Below are 18,033 nucleotides of genomic sequence, written 5' to 3' on the forward strand. Positions count from 1 at the left end.
ACATAAGGGCTTTCTTGTATTTTGGTTTTATGATTGTTTATATGTAGGTGAAGAGACACACCTTTAGGCTGACTTGTACTCTTCATTCATCAAATTCATGGATTAGTGAAATCCCAGGGTAGAACCCACGAGGGGGGGGTGAATTGGGTTTGAAAAACTTTGCCAAAAATATTGCGGAAATGAAAAACTAAATGACAAATTAAAACTTTAAACACAATGAAAATAAACAACAAATGCACAATCACAAAATAAAGAGGGTGAGAGAAATAGAGAGAGTGAACCCGAGATTTATAGTGGTTCGGTCACTCAAGGACCTACTTCACTCCACCAAGACCTCTTGGTGATTTCACTACGGATTCCCTCAATGGCGGGGAATCAACCCAATTACAAAGGTTCGGCTCTGCCTTGCAAGACTCGCCCCGAACTGGAGAAAGCTGCGCGTCTCCAACACTCGCTCTTGAGATGGCTACGCGTCTCTTCGCACTCGCCAATATACAATGTTCTTCAAAGAAAGAAAACTAAAAATCTCTTTACAAGGGTTACAAAGGATGGATGAAGATGTACAAATATAAGCCTAATCCACTTCCTTGGTTAGAGATGAGAGAGGCACTAAAAACACTTTGGTTTCATTTTAGATGTTCAAGATAAAGCAAAAGGATGTTTAAGAAAGGTTTAGATAGTGTATATATAGCCCATTTGAAAATATGACCGTTTGGGGGTAAAACTGTAAAAAACGGAGTTGAAAAAGTCAACGAGAAAAAGCCCCAACGGCTCTTTTGCCAGGCCGCGACGGTCGATCGGGCCACAGCGGTCGCCCGCCCTTATCGGACGCATTTTTTATTTTCAAAATCTCTACCGTCGCGGTCGACCGGCCCATGGCGCTCGCCCTGCGAGGGTTAATTGTTTGCTCGAAAAATTCGGCTCAAAACCTTTACGCGGTCGACAGACCCTTGGCAGTCGTCCGCCCTAAACCATGCTGGATTTGTTTATGTCGAAACAGAAACCTATCCGCGGTCGTCCGAGACTACCCCGGTCGACCGGCCCGATAAATTTCGAGATGCCTGGAATTCCAGGTTCCATCTCGCAGTCGTCTGGCATAGCCCGGTCGACTGGCCCTGTATGAATCTTTGGTTCCCAAAGTCCCAACTTAATTTCATTTTGAAATTGGTTTAGTATTAGGGGCTTGTGCTAAATCTTGAATATCCATTGCATTTGATGATTTAAAGCCCAAGGTTTAAATGTATTCTTGGTTATTTGCTTACCTTGGCATGTTTTGTTTTATCAAAAAAAAATAAAAATCCCTCTTGTTTTGGTGTTTGTCTTTGATAGGGGGAGTTATTTCTATATAAGGGGAGAGCTTTAACTTATGTTGTATATTTTTTTTATTCCCTCATCTATTATATTTGTCAATAAAATAAGGGGAGTTATATGTGTGCATGTTTTCCTTGATTTATGGGGAGTTTATATATTGCATATTCTTTCCCTTGATTCTTGTCTCTTGCCCCAGTTTTTTGTTGATGCCATAGGGGGAGAGAAATGTATATGCTTATTGGTAAATCACTTGAGATTGGAATCATCAAAACAAGAATGAGATGCCAAGGGTGGGCACCACTGGGCTTACATTCTCCCCCTTTTTGTTGATGACAACCACAAGGGATTTGCCAATAAGCATATACATTTCTCTCCCCATATGGCATCAACAAAAAGATGGGGCAAGAGACAGGAATCAAGGGAAAGAATACGCAATATATAAACTCCCCCTAAATCAAGGAAAACATGCACACATATAACTCCCCCTATTTTATTGACAAATATAATAGATGAGGGAATAAAAAAAATATACAACATAAGTTAAAGCTCTCCCCTTTTATAAAAATAACTCCCCCTATCAAAGACAAACACTCAAAACAAGAGGGATTTTTTTTTTTTTTTTGATAAAACAAAACATGCCAAGGTAAGCAAATAACCAAGAATACATTTGAACCTTGGGCTTTAAATCATCAAATGCAATGGATATTCAAGATTTAGCGCAAGCCCCTAATACTAAACCAATTTCAAAATGAAATTAAGTTGGGGCTTTGGGAACCCAAGATCTCTTGGTCCCAATGCTATCCCTACTTAATTTCGATGCACATTGGAATTGATAATGCCCATGAAGGCCGCAATAATGGTATCGAATTGAGGAGTTAGCTAGGCTAGTTACATTATAATATGCACATCTAGATCTTACACTAGCCTTTCTAAGGATAATGTCTATAATTTTGTCTCCATTCATAAACCCATATAAACACATCCTTAGCCTCTCATTTTCATTTTGAAGATGATTTAAATGGTTTGAAAACTCAAATCTTTCATCTTCACAAGACTTGGACGAACTTGCCATGTTTTGAAAGCTCAACACATGAGTCTCAAGTTCACTCAAGTGACCCCTAAGGGTCTTATTTTCAAGCTTTAAATCTTCTTCCATTTTGGCTTGGGCTTGAAACATAGAAGAAAAGGTTTGATTTAAAGATTCAAGTTCTTTTTGAATATGAGAGAGATTTTTCTTTAAAGCTTTATTTTTTAACATTTGTAAATCCAAGGTTTCACGAACTTCATTATAAGACATTTCATTATCATTAGAACTTGAAGTAGAAGATGGATGTGAGCATACCTCATTTTTATCTTCTTCGATGTTGGCCATAAGACATATGGTAGGTTCAACATGGGACGAGATACAGAAGTTTGATTTTTCTTCCTTTGAGCTCTTATTTGATGATGAACTAGTGCTATCACTAAGCCCATCCCAATTTGCCACGTGTGCTCTAAACTTCTTCCCATATTTCTTCTTCTTGTTCTTGAGGAGAGGGCATTCCGGCTTTATGTGTTCCGGTTTGCCACATTCATAGCCTTTTATTGGGTCCTCCTTCTTTTCTTCCTTTTTCTTCTTATCTTTTCTTCCTTTCTTTTTCCACATCTTCTTAAACTTCTTGAAAGCTTCCAATTCATCGATATCGGAACTTGAGGAAGAAGATGATGATTTGGCGGTGAAGGCAATGGATTTTCTTTTGTCTTTCTCCTTGAGTTTTGAAGCCTAGGCTTGTTGGTTTTCCCTTCTCTTCATCTTCATTTCATGTGTAATGAGGGATCCAACTAACTCATCTTACTTCACATTGTCAAGGTCTTTAGATTCTTCGATCGCCGTGACCTTGGGGTCCCAACTAAATGGAAGACACCGGAGAAGCCTCGTCACCAATTCCAAATTTGCATAGGTTTTACCTAAACCTTCAAGGTCATTAACAATATTAGTAAAACGAGAATACATTTTGGAAATGGATTCATTTTCGTTCATTTTAAAAGCTTCTAGATCACTAATAAGAAGACTAACTTTAGACGTTTTGACTTGTGAAGTCCCCTCATGAGTGGTTTCAAGGATTGTCCATATATCCTTAGCCGTTTTACAAGTAGACACCCGATTGAATTCGTTGGGAGATAGAGCACAATAGATTGTGTTAACTCCTTTATCATTCAATGCGGCTCTCTTCTTTTGAGCGGCCAACCACTCACTTCTATCACTTGTGGGAGGAATGTATCCATCTTCCATCAACTCCCACATTTCAAAGTCTAAGGATTGTAAAAAGAAATCCATCCGGATTTTCCAATACCCGTAATTTGAACTATTAAAGTATGCGGGTCTAGAAATGGATTGTCCTTCAACATATCCGGATGGGGTTGCTTTTATCTTTTTCTCTTCTATTTTTGAAATTTTCAAAAACCTAAATAAGAGCCTTGTGCTCTGATACCAAGTGAAAATCCCAGGGTAGATGGCAACCCAAGAGGCGGGGTGAATTGGGTTTTAAAAATTTTGCTAAAAATATTGTGGAAATCAAAAACTAAATGGCAAATTAAAACTTTAAACGCAAATGAAAATAAACCACAAATGCACAATCACAAAATAAAGAGGGTGAGAGAAATAAAGAGTGCACCCGAGATTTATAGTGGTTCGGTCACTCAAGGACCTACTCAACTCCACCAACACCTCTTGGTGATTTCACTACGGATTCCCTCAATGGCGGGGAATCAACCCAATTACAAAGGTTCGGCTCCGCCTCGCAAGACTCGCCACGAACCGGAGAAAGCTCCGCGTCTCCAACACTCGCTCTTGAGATGACTACGCGTCTCTTCGCACTCGCCAATATACAATGTTCTTAAGATGGCTACGCGTCTCATTCTTGTTTTGATGATTCCAATCTCAGGTGATTTTATATCACTAATGTGTTTTTGATTGTCTAAGTTGTATATCTCATTAGTGTGCAATCAAGGAAGCTTGGATCAAGGCATTGAAGCTAAATTGAAATGCATTTGGAGTTCCAAAGCTTGGATGATCTAAGATGCATGGAGGACTTGAAGCCTTGAAGATCAAGAGAAGATTGTAGTGCTTTTTCAAGTCAATAGAGTTGGTACTCATCTCCTTGTTTTTATAGATGTCAAAAGCACTAAACATAGGTTAAAATGTATTTGAAAATATATTTGAAAATGGAGGAATAAATCCCAAAGACCAAGGCCCAAAAGTCCCTAAAGTTTTAAAGTAAAAAAGGAATTTCATACAGGGCCGGTCAACCGGGCTTTGCCGGGCGACCGCGAGATGGAACCTGGAATTCCAGGCATCTTGAAATTTATCGGGCCGGTCGACCGGGGTAGTCCTGGACGACCGCGGATAGGTTTCTGTTTCGACAGAAACAAATCCAGCATGGTTTAGGGCGGACGACTGCCAAGGGTCGGTCGACCGCGTAAAGGTTTTGAGCACTCGCTCTTAAGATTGCTACGCGTCTCTTCGCACTCGCCAATATACAATGTTCTTCAAAGAAAGAAAACCACAAATCCCTTTACAAGGGTTACAAAGGATGGATGAAGATGTACAAATATAAGCCTAATCCACTTCCTTGGTTAGAGATGAGAGGCACTAAAAACACTTTGGTTTGATCGTTTAGATGTTTAAGATAAAGCAAAAAGATGTTTAAGAAAGGTTTAGATAGTGTATACATTGCTCATTTGAAAATATGACCGTTTGGGGGTAAAACTGTAAAAAACAGAGTTGAAAAAAAGCCCCAACGGCTCTTTTGCCAGGCCGCGGTGGTCGACCGGGCCACAGCGGTCGCTCGCCCTTATCGGGCGCCTTTTTTATTTTCAAAATCTCTACTGTCGCGGTCAACCGGCCCATGGCAGTCGCCCTGCGAGAGCTAACTGTTTGCTCGAAAAATTCGGCTCAAGACCTTACGCGGTCGACCGACCCTTGGCGGTGGTCCGCCCTAAACCATGCTGGATTTGTTTCTGTCGAAACAGAAACCTATCCGCGGTGGTCCGGGACTACCTCGGTCGACCGGCCCGATAAATTTCGAGATGCCTGGAATTCTAGGTTCCATCTCGCGGTCGCCCGGCATAGCCTGGTCGACCGGCCCTGTATGAAATTCCTTTTTTACTTTAAAAACTTTAGGGACTTTTGGGCCTTGGTCTTTGGGATTTATTCCTCCATTTTCAAATATATTTTCAAATACATTTTAACCTATGTTTAGTGCCTTTGACATCTCTAAAAACAAGGAGAGGAGTACAAACTCTATTGACTTGAAAAAACACTACAATCTTCTCTTAATCTTCAAGGCTTCAAGTCCTCCATGCATCTTGGATCATCCTAGCTTTGGCACTCCAAATGCATTCCAATTTAGCTTCAATGCCTTGATCCAAGCTTCCTTGATTGCACACTAATGAGATCTACAACTTAGACAATAAAAAACACATTAGTGATATAAAATCACTTGAGATTGGAATCATCAAAACAAGAATGAGATGCCAAGGGTGGGAACAATTGGGCTTACAATTAGGTTCCCAATTTTCTTCCTCTCTTCGGTATATTTATTGGTTTTGCATGGTTAGAAAACATTTTCCTCCCTTTGATCCGGCTTAACACCCAGATACAGTCAAAGAAAGAAAGGGTTATGTTAGAAATGAGATTAGATTAGGGTTAGAGGAGAGGAAGAAGAAGAAGAGTGAAGGATGGAGAGTCTCCACTAGGGAGCTCCTCATGTAAACGATGTATATATAGGCCCAAATAGGGCATCAAATGTACAAAGACTACTATACCCTTAATACTATAAGTAATACCCAAACTAACCTTACTCCCGCTCAAGCTGGAGTGTATATACTATGAAACTCCAGCTTGCCACAAAGAACTACAACAAACAACTAAAAATACACCAAAAGGACCATACATCAAAAAGTACAACAAGCTCAATCACATCCAGCTCGGTATAAAACTCATCCTCAAGCAGGTGTGGTAAATACAAAATGAAAACATAAAAAAAAGAGCACAACGGCCAAGAGTACAACAACGAGATCGACGACCATAAAAAACTGAGCAGCTCCCCCTGAATCAGCATTTTGGCAAGAGCGATAAAAGACAACCCCCCCTGAATGAGAGCCCGGCAAATACGTTTGCAAACCACGAAGGATTGAACGGTGACACCTCGGTAGGGAAATAATAGCGATACATTGAGCAAACTAGGCACACCAAAGGTGCGCACATGAGCAACGGCGAAGCACCATGTGCAGGAACACTAGCTATGCAACACCACGCCAATCGAAGATAACCACCGATGAGAAAACCAACGAAGGGTCTGCTTGTCAATACAAGGTTTTAAATCTCGGTTTCGGTTTCGGTCATCCGCGAAACTGAAACGTTTCGGTTTCGGTACGAAATTTCGGACGAAATCTTGTAAAAATTTGCCGAAATTTCCGAAATTTCACCGACGTTTCCGAAACGTTTCACCGAAATTTCTGAAACGTTTCGGCGAAGTTTGGTACTTTTCCGACTCAATGTGAATTTTGTTTCGTTTTCAACCGAAACCGAAATATTTCGGCCGAAACGAAACGTTTCGGTCGAAATTTAAAACCATGTGTCAATATCACAACATTTGGCGCCTAGCTATTCCGCCTAGAATTAAAGCTTTTGCCTGGATGGTGATTCATAGGTGCATTAACACCTGTGACTGTCTAAAACAGCGCTGCTTTCATCTTGTGAGCAGGTGTGTGCTATGCGACATGGAGGAGGAGTCTATTGATCACGTTTTCATCCATTGCTCGTTTTCGCACAGAATATGAACCTCTCTGTTGCGATCCTTTGGAGTTCAATGGGTGATGCAAGGGGAAATCTCGGAAGTTATTCTAAATTGGGGAGGGGCTTTTTATCACTGCTTAGGGGAGGATTTATGGAAACCTCTCCCTTATGCTATCACATGGTCCATCTGGAAGGAGCGGAGCTCTCACATTTTTTCAAATAAGTCGCAGAATTGGAGGCACATCGTTTTGGAAATAAGGCTAGCACTTATCTCCTGGGCTAAGGTGAATGACAAAATCACCTACTCAACGGGTCTGCCTCTGAAAAATTGGAGCACTGTAGTGCACGAACGATTGCCTCGGAATAAAATCAAACCGATATGGGAGCCGCCGGGGGTTTTGGGGGACTGATACGAGACTCCGAAAGTCGGATTATTATGTCCTATTCGGGACTGGCGGGCATCTGCGACTCGAATGAGGCGGAGGCAAGGGGCCCTCTATTCGGACTCAGTTGGTATGCCTCTCACAATTCGGGACCTCTTATCGTAGAGGGGGACGACTCCAACGTAATTGCCTGGGTAGGTAATAAAGGTGGAGGGCCGTGGAGAATGCACAATATCTTAGACGAAATTCGGGACTTGGTGAGGAGTGTTCGCCCTTGCCTGACGCATTGGAGGAGAATTGCAAATTCCTCTGCTGACTCCTTGGCAAAAGAGGGCGTCCATCTTCCCTCTATCAACGTATTTTTTTCTGATTCTATGGCATCTACACAGGCATAGTCCCGCTGGACTACCATTCTCGCTATTGTACTGGGACATCTTGTCCCCTCCCATTTTTTCAAATAAATTTATTGTTAATTTTCAAAAAAAAAAGGAGAAAGATAACCAACCAAAGATGGGGAAACCATCATCTGGTGACAAGGGCTACGGCATGAACATCGTCGCCTGAAGAGAGGTCAATGGGGAAACCGTTGCCTGAACAGAGCCGACCAACGGTGGGGAAACAACCGCCCGGAAAGAAGGTCGACGGGAAAACGAAGCCGTCGCCTGTAAGCGAACCGACCAACGATGGGGGTACCATTACTCAGAAAAGAGAGGTCGACGGGTAAAATGAAGACGTCGCCTGTAAGAGAGCGGCCAATGATGGGGACACCATCGCTCGGAAAAGAGAGGTCGACAGGAAAACGGAGCCGTCGCCGTTAAGAGAGCCGACCAACGATGGGGAAACCATTGCCTTGAAAAGAGAGAACGAAGCCATCGCCGGTAAGAGAGCCGACCAACGATGGGGAAACTATCGTCCGCAAAAGAGAGGTCGACGGAAAAGGAAGCCGTTACCTGTAAGAGAGCCAACCAACGATGGGGAAACCATCGCCTTGAAAAGAGAGATAAGGCATTAAGCTGGAAACTAATCCATAAAACTCCGGCAAGATAAGACATAATAGAAGACACATGATGAATGAGACGAAGGACATAATCACCACAATACTCCCCCTCAGGCAAGACTACATGAGCTCGGAGATGACAAGACAAGAAAGGTCGACAAGAAGACAAGAAGACAACACTCCCTTAAGAAGACAAGACTAAGACAACACCAAGGAAAATGAACAACTCCAAGAAAAACATGACAACACTCGCCCTCAAGTTGAAGGTCGCAAAAAAAAAAGAAGACAAACAAGGCACCACACGTCTCTTGGGACATTTCATCGAACACTTGGTGTGCGCCTTGAAGAAGACAAAGAAACGAAGACGAACGAGACACTACACCTCTCTTAGACATTTTATAAAACACTTGGTATACACTTATGAAGAACAACATAAAAGACGTAAGAAGACATAGAAGACAACACTAGACATTGTAAAGAAAGAGATGACATCAACACAAAAGACATAGAAAATAATGGAAAGAAAGAAATGACAACACTAAACAACACTCCCCCTCAAGTTGAAGCTGAAGGTCTTCAACTTACAATTGAAAGAAGACGTCCAAGGCACCAAATCTCTTTCAGACATTTCACCAAACACTTGGTGGGCTCCTTGAAGAACAACACAAAAGACATAGAAGACAACGAGTCTAGAGGAGAAAGGACAAAGATTAGGATGGAGAGGATGGGGGAAGAGACTCAAAACATGAAAGAAAGAAAGGATTTAAAACATAAGGAGAGGTGAAAGAAACTAGAAAGAACTCAACTTAGGTATGGACTTGGAGAAGAATGAGATTTTGGGATGGAGATCCAAAAAGAAGGGAAATAGATATTTTTGAGAGATTTGGGAGAGAGATTTTAGGATATTTTTTCTTTGTGATTTGCAGCAACTTCAAAAAACAGAAAATGGAAAAAAGAGATATGCGTGAGAGAGAGAGAGAGAGAGAGAGAGAGTTGCGAGAAAGAGAGAGAATACCGAGAGAGAAAGATTAGGGATATTTGAGGAGAGATTTTCGGAAAAATAAAAGAAGAAACAACACCTTGCATGTAAAGCAAAAGAGAGATACAAAAGATGAGAGAGAGAATTGCATGGAGATGATAGACCCTTCTTCTTTCCTTCTATCCTTTCCCAAAGGATCTTTGCTCTGATACCATGTTAGAAATGAGATTAGGGTTAGATGAGAGGAAGAAGAAGAGGAGTGAAGGATGGAGAGTCTCCTCTTCATGAAAAGAAAAAAAAAAAACCCTAATGAACAGATGGAAGAGAGACTAAGAGAATCACATACTAGAAAGAAAATCTCCAGTCCAACCAAGCCTTACTCCAACGCATTTTATAGTAGATAACCAAGGGAAGCCCCTCTGTGTGTGTGTGTGTGTGTGTATATTTATATATATGAGAAATGAGTTCCTACTCGCTAGAGTAGATAACTTACCTACACCCTAGCTTAAAATACAGTGGGGCCACATTGTTTGGGTGAGGCAAACCATCCATTTGATGGGCCCTCACATAGATCGGGTGTGCCCAAAAAATCAGATCCATAGGATCATCCCAACCCTACGATTTGTGGAGGTAAAAATGGATGTGTATGTTTCACAAATCTATCCATTTTTTGCCTCCACAGCTCGAAGGGTTGGGACAATCCTATGAATCTGATTTTTTGGGCACACCCTATCTATGTGAGGGCCCCTCAAATGAATGGTTTGGATCACCCAAACAATGTGGCTCCCACTGTATTTTAAGCTAGGGTGTAGGTAAGTTATCTACTCCGAACTCCTCTCTCTCTCTCTCTCTCTCTATATATATATATATATATATATATATATATATATATATATATATATATATATATATATAGAGAGAGAGAGAGAGAGAGAGAGAGAGAGAGAGAGAGAGAGAGAAGAAATGGTTTGTGAGCAGGTGCTCAGATAAGCTTATCTGAGCAGAGCTCACAAACCATAGGGGGGCCACATTTTTGGGGGGATCCAAAGCATTCATTTGGAAGGCCCTTCCATGGATAGGGTGTGTACTAAAAATCTGATCAATAAGATCATCCTAACCCAATCAAAGGTGGAGGGGAAAATGGATAGACACTGTGTGTCCATGTTTCTGCCCATTTTTTCCCTCCACAAATGGCAGGGTTAGGTTGATCCTATATGGCTGATTGTTGGTAGACACCCTATCCATGGAAGGGCCTTCCAAATGAATGCTTTGGACCCCCCGAAAAATGTGGGGCCACATATGTTTGTGAGCTCTTGCTCAGATAAGCTTATCTGAGCAGCTACTCACAAACGATCTTCCCAGTCTGAGGTTAAAAGAATTCGATCCAGATGACACATTACTAATTGATCCTGATTGTTTGACCGAGTAAAACGTGCTCCTTCTACTGGCATATCGATCAGCTCCATTTCATGTATAAAATTTGAGAATTTCCTCATGCTTGTGGTTATTCTTGTTGGAGTATTCTTTTCCGATGGGCACCGAATTGTGTTGAAATCTCCTCCTATAATCTATGCCCCCTGACATGCATTTCGAATCAACGACAGTTCACTCCACAATTCCTTCCTCTCCCTGGCTCTTTCTGGACCATATACCGCTGTAAATGTCTACCTCTCATCCCATTTTGCTGAAGTAAAGAAAATTGAAATCGAGTACCCACCAATCCTGGTTCCTTCACTAATAAATTTGCTCTCCTTCCAGTTCACAATAATTGCCCCAGCCGTCCCTACCGATGGTATAGCAACCCATTCTCGGTGATTCCTACCCCATAGTTTATTAATGAGTTGGTCTGTGACTCCCATTATTTTTGATTCAGTAATTGCCACTAGGTTTAGCTTCCGCTGAAAGACAAAATCTTTGATTAACTGTATCTTCTTATCTTCCCCCAATCCCCTTATATTCCAGAATCCCATCCTCATCGGGTGCAAGGATTGAAACTCCCAACGAGACTAAGATCTTATTTAAGAGAAAGCCACCACCCTCATAGAAGGGTTCCGAGAACCAACCCTTTCAGAGGACCAGCCAGAAGCTTTTTTGATTGGAGGTGGAGAATGGGGATCCCTTTTCCTGTGATCCTTCTTAACCAGCTTTGCATTTTTGTTTACGGTAGTGTTCTTCTTACTCTGAGCATCAGAAAGAAGGGACTCACCTTTTCGCTTCCATTCGCGTTTTTGGTTCTTTCTTACCCTCGAGGACCCTTTTTTAAACTTTGGTCCACCCGCGCTGCTTTTAAGAATTCCAAGAGCCCGTTTAACTTTGGCTTCCAATCCGGGTGAGATCACAACATCAGTTCTTTTTCTTCCACACCATCTTTTTCTCTCTCCAACCGTCATCTGTTCTGTATTCTTATTTGAGTTGGCTTTTTGAATTCGAAATTTGAAATTAGAAAGCGCTTCTCAATGATCCGTTCGAACTCTCGTGTCCCTGACATTACGTCGTTTTCTACTATCATCCATCCCAACACAGACTCCCCCCCTGACAGCTGTAGGGATATGATCGACCGTTGGGCCCGCCTTAGTGCACACCTGAGCATCCTCCTGGCGGGAATCTGTCATTACCGTCGGGAAAAACATTTTTCCCCTTGAGACCCTTCCATTGGCGATGGATGAGGAGTTTTAACGTCCAATTCTATCATAAAATAAGAATTTTGAACTCGGAGTCGTTAAAATGGTAGTGATAATTTCCATTTTGGGGTGTAAATTTTTGCCGATGCATAACTCATGCACTGGCCATTGTTTTCCCCCATTCTTATCTCCAGCACCGATCCAAGACATCTACGCAGAGCTTCAACAGTGGAAGTTGCCCAAACATGAAAAGGAATTCCATAAAAATTTACCCAAAATTCCTCCGCTCCTTGTTGATAATCAGGATCCCACATTTTAAGGGATAAAAGATGCATGTCACAAGCTTTATCACCAATGTTTAAGACCTTTAGAGCTAGATCATCGCAGTCAAACATGAACATGACTTCTTTTTTGGCAAGAATGCAGGGTCTAGGCAGGGACGGAATGCCCCAATGCTTCCTTGCCCAGCTCCAAAGCTCCCTAATATTCCATTCCCTTTCCAGCGTCAGTCCTATCAAACAGGCGTTTAAAAGGTTTCGCCTTTCGTCTATTTCTTTCCCCGAAATTGATAAAAGTGGAACTCCGCTCTCCGAGTTGAAATTTCACTGAATCAGGCTAGCCTCCTCCTACATTTCTCCGATCTTCATTGATTGTTGATTGCTTCGCATCTGATTTCACCGCTGATATAGGTTTCATCTTCTGACGAGAGTTTGCACACCAGCGGCATTTTCCCCTCCAACTGAAATTATAATACCCACAGTTGATAGTTTGATACAGCTCCAATCCTTTTGACCTTTCCACCCCTGGCTCCATCTCCTACTATCTGTCGCTCAGCTTCCCTTCCCTTCCGTCCTACTATCTATCGCCAAACTTCCCTTCCCCTTTAGGTTCGTCTTCATTATTCTCTCCTCTGACTTAGCTCCAAGTTCAGCATTATGGTTCCCCTGGGCTAACCTCATACTTCAGCACATAGTTTCAAAAATCCCCCGCATCACCATGGACTCCCCCAAGTTGACTACCATTTACCTTGGCCGTATTCCGCGTTTTGTCCTACAAAGTCAATACAAACTCCTTTGACTCTCCCGAGTTACGACTGCATCAACCGAGTACTCAGTCACGTCAACCGTGTATTCGACCACATCATGCCTAGTCAACTAAGATTTTCTTCGGCCGCGTTTTGACTTGTATTCGCATTTTGAAACACTCCTTCTGCGAGTCTCATGCAGTTAAATCCAGCATACTCATGTATTAATTATATTGCCTTAGGCTACGGAAAGCACTACTGGTTTTTAGTCATTGAAAGCATCAATTTCAGCTTTTGAATCACTCCCACCAAATACTAAGCTGATTGGACTAGTCTTAAATGACGTAGGTTAGTTCGGTTTTTTATTTCTGAAAAGAAAATATAAAAATAATTAAATTATTGGAAAATGGGAAAAATCATAAGATAAAAATAAATTCATTTGAATGCTAATTTTAAAAGGTCACTAATGTAGATTATTATGTATTGTGTTTTTTTTTTACTACTTACGAGTACATTACTCAGTAAACTCGTGAAAGTGATTACAAACCATTACACATTTACAATGGTAGCACTTCTAATCATCTCTTTGTGGGTATCTGTTACAACTGGAGCTTCTAAAGATTGATAAAAGTTATGTTAACATGTTTTCTTGACCAAAGTGCCAATCTCAAGGGGTGGTTGATTTTACATCTTGAACAGATCTAAGGTGGCATTTCCTCCAGTAATTTCTTAAACTTAACATTCGAATTATTCCTGTTTACTATCATATGTATTTGATGCATGTAGCCACGGACATGTTTTCCTGTCTTTTATGCAGATTTTATCTAATTTCAGTTTCATTCCATAGTTCAATGTTTTTTAATTGCTCTATAAATTCAGGCTCAGGGAAATTCATTTCAAAAGAAGCTCTGGTTTCTGTTTGGGACTGCCACTCATGCTTCAGAGGTAAGGTTTGATTTGATTTACTTTTCTGTGTCAGACGTGAAATGCTTTGAGGTGTCCCTATGCAAATGTATTATTTTTGGCACTAAACTGCACTGTAAGAATAGGTGAGTGTTTTATAAGCGTTTGGGGACTTCATGGTTTCTAAACTCACATTATTTACATAATATTTGATTTAGGCAGCAATTAACTGTGTATTTTCTTGTAAGTCATTTATTGTGAATTTGTGTCTCAGTACAATAAAGTTGGATCTGATAATTGGTGAGATATGGTAGGATCTCCGTCCTTACCAGATTCTGAGGCCATCGAAGAATTTGTTTACGTTAATGAATATGATAACAACTAAACTGATGGGATAGAATATTATTAGTTTCTCCTCAAGTCGTGCTAAATCCTGTTGATAATCATAATGGTTTTGCTGGTTTATGCAGCGTGAGATCTTTTTGCATTATTAAGGTGTAGACTGTAGAATATGCCGTAATTGTTTCTTTGGGCATTAACACCATATAGGATACCTGGCATTTGGATTCTGTAGCCCCTACAAAAGCTTCAGCTGAAATATAACGTAAAAAGAAATTACCCCGGGGTATATGATAAGTAGAAAAATGGCTCATGGAACATGGACATAACCCATAATTGCATTAATAGAGCCCCTTATGACAATCAACGTTGGATTTCTCTTGTATTTGTTTTGCATTATTTTATCTATACTTGGGTACATTTCTTTCTAAAATGCAAATTGAGACTTTGTTTGCATATGGCACTTAAATAATGAAAATGTCATAAACTTCTATGGTGAATAAAAGAGAGAATAAGCATTTTTACTATATCCTGTGTATTTGACCGTATATGTGCAGTCATTATTGGAACGTGTATGTTAACAAAAGAAAGTGAGAAGAAAAGTTGAGTTAGCGTATTCTCCCCCTCACTAATGTATTTATATAGAAAGAGAGGATACAATGACCATTATGCCCTTAGGCTACAAGTACACACTAATGTCTATCTAACACTCCCCCTCAAGTTGGAATGCATATATTGAGCATTCCAAGCTTGTTACAAATATCACTAAGTCGAGCCTTGCTTAGGGGCTTGGTGAAAACATCAGCTAGCTGGTTTGCCGACCTAGTGAAAGTAGTGCATATCTCTCTCCGTTGAATATTGTGACGAATGAAGTGACAGTCCACTTCTATGTGCTCCGTACGCTCATGGAAGACCGGATTGTTAGCAATGTGAATGGCTGCCTTGTTGTCACAATAGAGCTGAGCTGGGGATAATGAGGAAAATCCAATCTCAGACAAAAGGGATCGAAGCCAGATAAGCTCACTACCAGTATGTGACATGGCTCGATATTCGGCTTCAGCACTGGACTTGGCTACAACATTTTGGTTCTTGCTTCGCTAGGATATTAAGTTACCTCCTACAAAGGTACAGTAGCCAGTAGTGGAGCACCTATCTGCTGGAGACCTAGCCCAGTCAGCATGACTATATCTCTCTACCCTCTGATGGCCATGTCTTTTGAAGAGTAACCCTTTTTCTGGGGCACTTTTCAAATGTTGAAGAATTTGAGTCACAGCTGCCAAGTGAGATGTACGGAGAGCACTCATGAACTAGCTAACAACTCCCACAACATAAGAGATATCTGGTCTAGTCACTCTGAGGTATATGAGCTTCCCCACAAGTCTTCGGTATCTACCAGGGTCATGTAACAAGTCACCTTCTTCTGTATGAAGCTTCGTATTTGGGTCCATAGGTGTAGTGGCTGGTTTCATACCCAACAACCCTATCTCATCTAGAAGATCCAACACATACTTCCTCTGTGGGAGGAAGAGACTAGTACCTGAGTAAGCTACCTCAATTGCTAAAAAGTATCGAAGGCGGCCAAGATCTTTTGTGGAGAACTCTTTCTGCAGGAAAAACTTCAGCTTTTGGATGCCAATGGTGTCACTCCCTATGATAATAATGTCATCCACGTACACTATAAGGAGAACATGACCAGTGCTGGACTGATGGCTAAACACTGAATGGTCGACTGCACACTATCTCATGCCATATCTCATGAGGGCCTCATTGAACCGTCCAAACCAGGCTCGAGGGGACTGTTTGAGCCCATAATATGATTTGCGAAGTCAACATACTGAGGAAGACAACTCCCCCTGAGCAACATAGCCAGGAGGTTGCTCCACGCACACCTCCTTAGCCAAATCTCCATGTAGAAAGGCATTTTTTACCTGCAGCTGATACAGGGCCAGCCATGATTGACTGCAAGCGAAATAAAGACGCACACTGAGGGAATCTTGGCAACAGGAGAGAAGGCCTCATGGTAGTCAATCCCATAGGTCTCCGTGTATCCTTTGGCAACCAAGCGTGCCTTAAGGCGCTCAACCGTCCCATCTGGAAAATATTTGATGGCATAGACTCATCTACAACCAACAGGATGCGCAACAGGAGGAAGAAGAGCTATATCCCAAGTATGATTGGCCTAGAGGGCGGCCATCTCACTGTCCATAGCAACATGCCACCCAGGGTGAGCAAGAGCCTCTGCACAGACTCAGGCAAAGTAACAGACGACAAGGAGGAAACAACGGTACGAAATGCGGGGTGAGATAATCATAGGAAACATAAGATGAAATAGGATGAGCAGCAGTGCGTGAACGAGTACGTGTTGCAATAGGAGCATCGACAGGTACAATAGAAGAAGAGGAAGAGGGTACCTGAGAGGTAGAAGCCGGTATCTCCGGCTGAAGGGACGATGCCTCGGGGGGAGGAGGAGGAGGAGAAGCCACTCGCTGACTCCGTGATAGAACCTCGTAGTAGCAGGCAGAGGAGGAACTGTCGTACCCTGTTGAGGAGGAGAAGCTGTGACAGGTGAGGAAATAGGTACATCTAAGGAAGGAAGGGGTGGAGAGATTGGGTCGGAAAGAACCGGAAGAGGGAGACATAAAGGAGAGGTAGGTGGGTCGTGCGTAGAAGAAGGGACGGGACTCAAAAAAGGGAACATCGGCGGATACCAAAAGGCGACGAAGTTTAGGACTGTAACATTTGTACCCCTTCTGGGTATGAGAGTATCCCAGAAAGAGCTCAGCCCGGGGGTCTAACTTATCCAAACCTGGGATAAGGGGAAAGGGGTCACCCTGAAGGGAAATGAGACAACCAAATATCCATGGAGTAAGGGGAAAGGGGTCAGCCTGAGGGTGTAGAGCCGAGAAGGGAGACTGGCCGGCTAGAACGAAAGAGGGTAAACGGTTGGCTAGCGTCGCTCCAATACAATTTGGGAACATGCATTTGAAAAAGCATGGTGCGAGCCATATCAAGTAAATAACCCTAGTTCCTCTCAGCTACACCGTTCTGCTGGGAGGTGTAAGCATAAGAGGACTGATGGAGGACGTCATGAGAAGTGAGGTAATCCTGAAAGACATGAGAGGTGTACTCTCGAGCATTATCGGTGCGCAAACATTTAAGAGGTAAAGAATATTGAGTGACAATCTCAGCATTAAAAGAGCGAAAAACAATAAAGACTTCAGATCTATCCTCTAATAAATACAACCATGTCATCCGGGAATAATCATCCACAAAAACAATAAAGTATCTATATCTAGTAAGAGAAGTGGTTCTCGAGGGACCTCGTACATCTGAATGAACTAACTCAAAAGGACAAGGCACTCGACGAAGGGAAAAGACACACGATGGTGTTTTCCAAGTTCACATGACTCGCATTGAAAGGGCTGAAGCTGTGAAGAGACAACCGAAGTCTGCTGGAGACGCTGAAGAGAAGGATGACCAAGGCGGCAATGCCACTGATAAGAGTCCACCAAACTATGCAAAATGGTGGGCGGTGGTGTGCACTGAAGTTGTGAAGCTGTGAAGAGACAACCGAAGTCTGCTGGAGAAGCTGAAGAGAAGGATGACCAAGGCGGCAATGTCACTGATAAGAGTCCATCGAACTATGCAAAATGGTGGGCGGTGGTGTTTGCTGAAGCTGATAGAGTTCGTCCACCTC

The 18,033-nt window shown here is 42.1% G+C and overlaps 1 protein-coding gene across 1 annotated transcript in view; it reads left to right on the forward strand.

The window, feature by feature from the left end:
• Nucleotides 1–18,033, forward strand: part of LOC143852602 (villin-2-like) — a 101,298-nt gene that overhangs the window by 61,061 nt on the left and 22,204 nt on the right. Inside the window, exon 20 of the mRNA XM_077362062.1 lies at nucleotides 13,974–14,039. Coding sequence (XP_077218177.1) covers nucleotides 13,974–14,039 — 66 coding nt within the window. The remainder of the gene's footprint in view (nucleotides 1–13,973; nucleotides 14,040–18,033) is intronic.

The sequence above is a fragment of the Tasmannia lanceolata genome, unplaced genomic scaffold (assembly GCF_043159265.1).
Source record: "Tasmannia lanceolata isolate RefF3 unplaced genomic scaffold, GAP_Taslan_0.1 ptg000019l, whole genome shotgun sequence".
NCBI classification, from domain to species: domain Eukaryota; kingdom Viridiplantae; phylum Streptophyta; class Magnoliopsida; order Canellales; family Winteraceae; genus Tasmannia; species Tasmannia lanceolata.